This window comes from Branchiostoma lanceolatum, chromosome 3 (genome assembly GCF_035083965.1).
Source record: "Branchiostoma lanceolatum isolate klBraLanc5 chromosome 3, klBraLanc5.hap2, whole genome shotgun sequence".
NCBI classification, from domain to species: Eukaryota; Metazoa; Chordata; class Leptocardii; order Amphioxiformes; family Branchiostomatidae; genus Branchiostoma; species Branchiostoma lanceolatum.
The window spans coordinates 30267459-30276880 of record NC_089724.1 but is presented as its reverse complement, the minus strand read 5'-3'; the positions used below and the strand labels follow the sequence as shown (position 1 = coordinate 30276880).

The 9422-nt window shown below is 42.4% G+C and overlaps 1 protein-coding gene across 1 annotated transcript; it reads right to left on the bottom strand.

The window, feature by feature from the left end:
- Positions 1–1846: 1846 nt before the first annotated feature.
- LOC136431368 (zinc finger protein 658B-like) lies at positions 1847–8748 on the bottom strand. Its single transcript, XM_066422711.1, has 2 exons — positions 8607–8748; positions 1847–4375 (listed from the first exon to the last, which is right to left on the bottom strand). Exon 2 carries the CDS (start codon positions 4373–4375, stop codon positions 2762–2764), a length of 1614 nt encoding a protein of 537 aa, XP_066278808.1. The 5' UTR covers positions 8607–8748; the 3' UTR covers positions 1847–2761.
- Positions 8749–9422: the final 674 nt, after the last annotated feature.

Genomic DNA, 9422 nt, shown 5'->3' with positions numbered 1-9422 from the left:
CAAAATATAAGGAGTAGACCGGAACAGGAAGCATTTGAATACAGAAGTGAGTGATAAATACATAATATAACGTTATTAACAAGACTAAACTTTTCGTCCAACACTGTTAGAGGAATTCGGACTTACCCAAAATTTTCGGTTGACTCCTTCAACCCTGTTCACGGAATGAACCCGGCAACTGCAACGTGACGTCAGCGACACGTAACGTGGTACGTAGCGGGTCAGACGTGCCAGATAACTTGTGTCGTCCCCCGTCTCTGTTCAAGGTAGGTCTGATGTAGATTGCCTCCTTTACTCCTTTTGCAAAGAAATCCGGTTCCGAATCAAGGATCTTCACTCTTTCTAACGATACTGAGTGTCCAGGAGACTCGATGTGGATATGTAGATACCTCTGAGTTCACAGTGCTCTGTGTTTGAGGACGAACTGTAGCTGTTGTACCGTGTACAATTGTCCGGGAATAAAGTTATTTTGCTGTAGCGTCCGTACCCCCATCTGTAGCATCAGTATCCCCATTTGTAGCGTCCGTACCCTCTCATGTGTCGTCCGTACTCCCAGCTGTTTTATTGCAGGCATGCCTGATCTATAGCTATCAGACTATTAACGTTAACAATCATTACTCGAAGGTCATAGGTCAACGGGTACTCATTAGATATTCATACAAGATTACCCTCCACATGGTTCATCGAAAATTAATATACTACACTTCTTAGGGGTTTTGGCACCTGCTGAATCTGAATTTGCCATCTTTATGATCATATCTGGAATACAGATTTCAAGACTTGGGCAGATCGCTTTACTAAGGGGGGGGGGGGGGATTTGGGACCGATTAAAAGCGGTTGGCAAGGCCGGGTGGTCGCCTAGGCAGGTTTGACTGTGAAAATGACATACCGTACCCTGATGTGACTTCCGCGGCCCGCGGGCACTTTTCTGAGAGACATACCTCAACAATCTTTCATCCCCTGCGTAAACGTTTTAACTTGTCACAGCCTCCGTTCTACAAACTACAAGTGTGGTAAGATTGAAGGTCCAGAGATTTCCAATTTTCACACGGCGATCTTGAAATTAAAAATTGATGTGCGTAAAAGTGCACTGCCTCGTTCCGTGCGTACATATGCGCGCTGTGACTGGACACCATACTTATACACAAACAGGAGGTCACTCTGCACATGTTCGCAGTTATAACTCACAATTCCCGTTGCGAAATTGGTATGTAACTTGGCATATCGTTTGCTCGGTTGCGTGTGGTGATGCACGTTGTCTATTTTACAATGTAACAGTGACTATACGATCACAGCAAGTAGCGAAAAAGTCCACCCTACATCTGCTTACGACATTGGGCGACAGAGGACCGGCTCTTAAGCATGGTCTCTATGGGAGGGCAGCTCCACTTACAATATCGTAATTGCAATGAACCTGTAAATACTGTACATAGCGTCTGTCTTCTCTGTCAAGACCAGTGGAAGATTATCTCATCCGCTCATTGAGTTCATTTGAGCTAAACTGGTTCGAGATCACTTTCCTTTCCTTTCCTTAATGCATTTCCTTAGTTGTAACACATAACTCGAATCAACAATGCTGTCTTTTGTTTCGTGGTCTTATGATTTCCTGCCATTAATTGTGTAATCTATCGATTCAGTTCATTCGTTCACTCACTGACTCAGTCCCGTTTATTCATTCATTCGTGATCTCATTAACTCACCTGGTCCACATGTCGTCCGATAGTCCTGACGGCCCGCGCTGAACAACCGGCTTAAGACGAAGAGAAGCTTAGAAGAAACCTTTTAGAAATATCTAAAATAAAATCTGATCACTGTACACCCAAGATCTTGACTGTGTAACACAAGATTCCTTTTATATCAGATTCTATATTCCAATTACCTATAAGCTATATCTAATATCTACATGTGTCTTCAAAAAAAAACAACTACCTACATGTTTTATCACATGGATGTTCCATCGGGTACTCATAAAACCCCACCCTTCTCTAGACCTGCTTCATACCTTACTATATCCAAAACTATACCCAATCTAAACAAATGTATTAACGAAGCTAAATCGTACTGTAGATATAACATTCGTACTCTAGATATAACATCGCTAGCGTTTAGCTACAATCTGTTGTTCAACTGGATGTCGCTAGGCGACCACAAGGGAGCCAACATAGAACCGAACAAGTGGAATAAAAAAGTACACACAATGTGCGGAACAACAATAGTAAGTATGCGGTTTTCAACAACAAACAGCCAACGACATACTAACCAGAAAGACCGTATCCAACTGGCAGAAGGAGTTTTATAGCAAGGGTTGCTATAAAAACTCCTTCTGCCAGTTGGATACGGTCTTTGCAACCCGTAGGTCTGCTTGGAGACTAACGCACAGAACATAGGGTTCAAAAGGGTTCACAAATGTAAAGTTCCATGTGCAAATCAGTGCAAATCGAACCTATCAATCTTGTCCGTTTGCACATGTCCTCAATCCTTCCTGATACGTTTCTGTGTTACAGCTTTGTTACACCCCTATTTAGGGCACCGACGGAACGTACGGGTCTAGAAATGTTCCCAAAATGTCGAAGGTCCTCCAATACAAGATATTCATCAAGAGCAACACACAAAGTCTCATCTAACATCTGCTTATAATTCCAGTCAGTGCGAGGATCATCACTTTTACGCAGGGAAAAGCAATTCCTTTTTACCTAGAAAAGACCATGAATGGGGTCAAAGTTGCTGAGTCACTAGCATACTTCGTCAGACCTTCAAGCAGTCAGTTTTTGTCTTTGGCATGTTTGGCCATGTGGCTCTTCAAACATACTCTCTGTGCTGCGGAGTAGTCGCACTGGTCACATTTGTAGGGCTTTACAACAGCGTGTGTGGCCATGTGCTGCTTCAAGGTATTTTTCATTGCTGCCGCATAACCGCAAACATCACACATGTATGGCTTCTCACCGGTGTGTACTCTCATGTGTTTCCTTAAGTTTGATTTGTTGGCTGCGGAGTAGTCGCACAGGTCATATTTGCAGGGCTTTACAACAGCGTGTGTGGCAATGTGCTGCTTCAAGGTACACTTCAGTGCTGCCGCATAACCACAAACCTCACACACGTATGGCTTCTCACCGGTGTGTACTCTAATGTGTTCAGCTAACTTCGATTTTCTGGTTGTGAAGAAGTCGCATTCCTCACATTGGAACGGCTTCTCACCGGTGTGTTTAGTCATGTGATCTTTCAAAGTGGACATACGTGCCGCCGCATAGCCACAGATTCCACATTTGTATGGCTTTTCGCCAGTGTGTGTGGTCATATGTTGCTTCAAAATACCTCTAGTCATTGCAGAATAATCACAAAGTTCACATTTGTGTAGTTTCTCACCAGTGTGTGTGGCTAAGTGCGGTTTCAAATACCGCTTTCGATGGGTGGAGTAAGAACACATCTCACACTTGAATGTTTTCTCTCCGACGTGGCTAGTCATGTGGTACTTCAAACTCCGTTTAGTGACTCCAGAATAGTCGCACAGCGTGCACTTGTGAGGCTTGGAGTTAGTATGTTTATACATGATGTGTCTCTTAAGGTAAACATTTTGTGTTGCAGAATAATCACAGTAAGTGCACTGATATGGTCTCTCACTGGCGTGCATTGTCAAGACATGCCGCTTCAGGTGCCCCTTCCGTGCAGCAGAATAGTCGCACTGCTGGCACTGGAACGGTCTCTCACCAGTGTGCGTCCTGATGTGTCGAGTCATCGTCGATTCATATGTCGTTTCATACTCACAGTGCGGACAGCTGTGTTTCTTCCGCTTCTTTTTATTTTCTCTTTTAGCAGCATGACAACGTTTCTGGTCGCGTCTGGTTGATGTAGACGACTCTTGGTGTGGTTTCTTGCCAGTGTGGATCTCGAGTTGTTGTTCTCCTGTCCCTCCGTTGTCAGTTTCTGGACAGCTGGACTCCTCTCCAGAATAGTTGCACAGCGTGCACTTGTGAGGCTTGGAGTTAGTATGTTTATACATGATGTGTCTCTTAAGGTAAACATTTTGTGTTGCAGAATAATCACAGTAAGTGCACTGATATGGTCTCTCACTGGCGTGCATTGTCAAAACATGCTGCTTCAGGTGCCCCTTCCGTGCAGCAGAATACTCGCACTGCTGGCACTGGAAGGGTCTCTCACCAGTGTGGGTCCTGATGTGTCGAGTCATCGTCGATTCATATCTCGTTTCATACTCACAGTGCGGACAGTTGTGTTTCTTCCGCTTCTTTTTATTTTCTCTTTTAGCAGCATGACCACGTTTCTGGTCGCGTTGTTGTTCTCCTATCCCTCCGTTGTCAGTTTCTGGACAGCTGGACTCCTCTCTTGACTCTAGATGCTCATCTTCTGTTGACTCCATCATCTAATTTTGAGCAAGTCAAAAGGGTTAGTTTAACTTAGTTATGTACGACGTTTTAAGGCAGGAAGCACATTGGTGGAACAACTTCTTGTAACCAAAGCCCCTCAAATCTAACATCAACTATTATTACACCCGCCAGTGAAGGCCCCTGAATTGTAAACACTTATTGAGTCGACTATGGTTTATACATGTATGGATGTATTGTCTCCGTCTATCGGTTTGCGTCACAATTTCGAGACGTGTTTTGTTCATACCTCAGGGAACTTTATCGTTGACCTGCGCATGCGCAGTTGGATCAGTGAACATCCTTATGTACACTTTATCCAAGGTACCTGTGGTGTAATGGTCTGCTCTTCTGTTAGTGTTACTCACCACATCTGGTTCTACTTGGAACTAGAAGGCCGGGGTCAACTTACGGGTAGGACACCTCTGGACAAGAGGCGCATTGAGTCATACCAAAGACTTTATAGAAATGGTACATACTTATGAAACAGTATGGAAGTTAAACACACTCCGCTGCCAGTGGACTAGCCCCCTGCTGCAGTGATTGCACCACAGTGTGGCCCAGGGCTATGAAACGGAGATGGGCACCGCCCTATACACCTTATGGTGTGGGAGGATTTCAACTTAACTTTAATACTGTTCCAGCAGTCATGAACCCAGCCGTCTGTAAACCGCCAAACACCGTGCGTACTACCGTCCGCCAACAGCTGTCTCTCCGCCCCTCCCCACCCTTCTGTCAGGGTGCGCGCTTTCTCCGTGGTGGAAGGTTGGCCCTAAGAAAGCGCGCAATTCATAGATAGATGAAGAGAAAGAGACACCAACCAACTCACCCATGGGTACATCTGCTTGGATTCCTGCATGGTGTTAATGTAAGGGGGGGGGGGGGGTAGCTGATGTTGTGTCCCTTACGAAGTTCGTTAGTATAGCTGCGATGTTAGTGGTACGCTCAACCCAAGGAAACACAAGGAGTCGCTACATGTTGAAGACGTCGATCTGTATTGCACTGTCCTCTCAACTGACTTCTAGTACATCGGTTCTCTTTATATACCTTCTATCCGCCTACGTAAGTATTTCTGAGAAAAGGGTACATTGTTCTCAAGACAAATCACTAGTACTGATGACGCACTTACTGCTTCCTGTGCCCATCTCCAGATGTTAGGGGATGATCCCCTCTGACCGTGCCCAAATATGGTGAATGGTCAATTATCAAGCCTAGATGGTCAGCCTGACTTGGACGTCCTGGGGCAGGAGTCCATTAAGGGTCATTACTCAGTAATGAGTAATGACTCTAAACGCCCCCTCTTTCCCAGAAAGAACAAGGAAAAAATGGTGACTGCTACAACTTCTAGACATGAGGATCTTGGAATATAACTAGTGTTAAGATGCTCCAGGAACTAAGTAACTATCTTAGTACTAGAGAAAGGCACATTGTTACATTAACACGCCGAAATGAGCAGTTACTCTCATCTTCCAAATAAACATACCCCCCAAATAAACATACCCCCGGACAAATCTTCAAAATCTAATGAACGTACCCCTCCCCCCCCCGGAATAAACATACCCCCCCGGAAAATGATCATCAAATTGACACTTGAACTGTGTCCATGCTACTACTGTCCTAGAGAAAGGAAATAATAAAGCAGGTACTAGGTAGGTTCTTTTTATTCATTTATGCTTGATTTATATATTGAGATTTACCAAATATGTGGAAAGATTGACTGACAGAACAGGACTATCACGTTTTCAAGATGTCAACCCAGACCAGGCTGTAAGGGCCACAGGATCGTAATCAAGCTTCTTATCTTGATACATGGTAATCATGTAAGAAACAGGCTGTCAAAAGTCACCTACCTGAGTTTTAGTCCATGAAAAACATGCATTGGCAGGGGTGTCAGGCCTCTAAAGTTTCAATCTAGAGCATAACTTCAACTTTCTAATCGGCACAACCTGTTTACAAAAATTGACCTTTGACCTCCTTCTGTACCTGATAATCACACAAAAAACACCAAACTTCTACTGCCTACAGACACCACAAACATGGATGAAAGTCTGATTTTTCAACACAATTAGAAGGAAGAAACCCTTACCTGTACCATCCAGCTCAGAAATACCAACATATCCTAGAAAAAAACCCTCTACAGCTACTTTTACCAAGGGTACCAAACCTATTTCCATGGACTAAAAGTTGGCCTTCTGAGCCTGCGTGGATTACAGGAGTGTCGCCTAAGGTTTGATCCACTCACACTGGGAAGGACGACTACTCTTTGTAACACGTAAATGTATAATTCAAAAATTGTTGTAAAAATTGGGCATAGGTTCCCCGCTATGACCCCTAACCGGGGACCAACGGTGCTTTCAAATTCAACAAGTGAAAATATACATGGTACATGCGTTGATGAAGGTTAGACATTGTACATGCATTTTCTACTTGGAACTTGAAGCAAGTGATCAAGGGAAATTGTATAAAGTACACAAGTTGTCACCAAAGTTCTCACTTCACTTGGATGGGCAACACCTTCAGACTCTTCTCTTTTTCCATATACGTAACGTTATCAACATTTAGAACTTAAACAGAAAATTACAATATCCTGAATATATGCTCAGTAAAAGTATTACTTATTTGTAAAAGCCGTATAGAAAAGGACCAACTATGACATGTATGATGTTCCTTTTTTTTCTTTCTCAACTTGCCATTTATCGTATTATGCATTGCATATACATGTAGAAACAAAGATTTGTTTTACTATATGCTTTCCACAAAATCACATTATCATATAGTGTTAAGACATTATCATATATTAAGGACATTATTATATAGTGCCCATGGTTGTGTTGGTTGCAATCCAAATAATTAAAAAAAAATGCAAAAATTACCCTTGTATGTAGAACAAAAACTTTCATTTTGAGAGACTAAATTGTCAACAAATTTGCTGTTTGGATGCAGAAACCTGACAGGCGTGTACAATGTAGCCAAAAACTACAGGGTTCTCATGTTACACATCAAAGCCTGAGCTAGACGGAGCGGCGTCAGAACAAGCCGGGCCGGGGCTAACAGAAAGTTACACGCTGAATTCTTGGAAAACTCCGGCATTCTCTCTTTGGAGGAGTGATCTTTTTAAAATAATTTTTATGTGATAATAACGGTGACTAGATTGCAATTTAATTTTGTGTATAGACTTAACTAGAGAAAATTGCCTTTCTTGAAATGCCATACACACAGTTTCTGACTAAGGCAAAGGAGCTTTATTTGTAGATCAAAAAAAGCTGTTTCCCCTTCTTCAAGGTGAGCTCTTCCATGCATCATTTGCATGGGAAACTTTCCCATGGACTCAGTCACTGGCTCCCTGCCATGTGTGCGTCTTTGCTGTGGCAATTTTCAATTTTCGAAGGACTAAATTAGCGGTAGGATTGAAACGTATTGGTAAACTAGTATTTTGAAAGAGATTATACATATTTTTTTAGGCTAAGACATAATTTTTACATGTTTTTTTTTTTCAATATTCAAGGTTTTTGGGAAACGCTGTATCTCACATTAGTAATTTTACATGCGTACTTGAAACACTGTGCGCCGCTGGCATATACATGTAATTTGTTTTCTGATTAGCGTGCTTTGGTTGACGATGTATTAAAACAGAGACTGTTAAAGTTGTTTATATGAAGAATACATTTTAAAACTTCAGTGTGCCGTCTTATTTTCTCCTAATAGCAATGTTTACTTTGTAGCGAGATCGACCGATATGTTAGTACCGCCAGGATTTCACAAAAATTATGCCGGGTCATTGTAGCGGCGGGTAAATCTACACCACTTGGCGAATTAGGAGAAAATACCGGGGAAATATGGGAAAAAAACTAAAATTTCGATATAAAGGGGATTTCTAGGCAAAGCCCCAATGGATTTTCCACCAAAATAAAAAAAATAAACGTACTGTCCAAAATAAGAACGTACTGGGTGGATTTTAAGGCTAAAAGAAATAAACGTACCAGTACGTTTATTTGGGAGATGAGAGTAGACCGAATGTTAAATGTTGTATTCAAAATGCCACTGTATCGCTGTGCTCCGAAAGAGTTGCAACACCTCGACGATTTATCTTTTTTAACTGGGACGCAGTGTGAAGTAGGATATATCGGGGCGAAGTTGACCAATTTTCAGGTTTTCAGCGTAACAAGTGCCCACCGCATGACCTCTTGACCTCCATCTTTAGCATTCCAAGGAAACAAAGTACTGTCTCACCTTATTCGTGACTCAAGAAGGATGGATTCCACAAGAAGTCTGTCTTGGAGTTCTAAGACATTTGTCTTGTCTTAATATGAAGCTCTCTGATGGTACTTAAACTGAGACTTCTCCAGACAAAACACTTCCAGACGCCAGGCGTTTCTCCTCAAGGATAGCGGTCATTAGGTGTCAAAGGTCAGATAGAAAGGTCACTGATATTTTGCCACCTGCTTACCCAAATCAAACTTATTTCCACAGTACAACGGTTAACGACTAATCTTAGCAGCATTTATAATAAACAATATTCTAAGTACTCAGTATACAATAGGATGTAATTATAAGGAAAGAGGTACAAGGGGAAATAAATTGGAAGTTGGATAGGGCAGCTAGGGAATGAGAGAGCCTCTGTTTGACACAAATTCAAAACATATGTCTCACACTTAGACTAGAGTGTACCTGAATGCATGTGCTTGTATACAATGTACAATGTATTTATGGTTATGTGTGTCAGTGTGCATGGGCGTGGGTTTTAATGGTTTAAGTGTGTGTTTGTACATTGTATAGTGTTGCTTGTGTTGCTCATTTATTTCGTGTAGCCACAATGTTACTGTCCTGTTGGCCTGACTGGGCAGTAAAGGAAAAGGGAACATGGTACTCCATGTTTAAAAATTTAAACCTGCACGATGTACATGAAGATGATGTATGCTCATTGCCCACCTCCACCGCCCACTGTAGCATCCCCAAAGCAATATGATCAGTTCCATTCCCTCCAGACAACTCTCATCTCACGCGCTACACGCACGCATTGCTGTTTACTTCTCGGGAATACCCCAT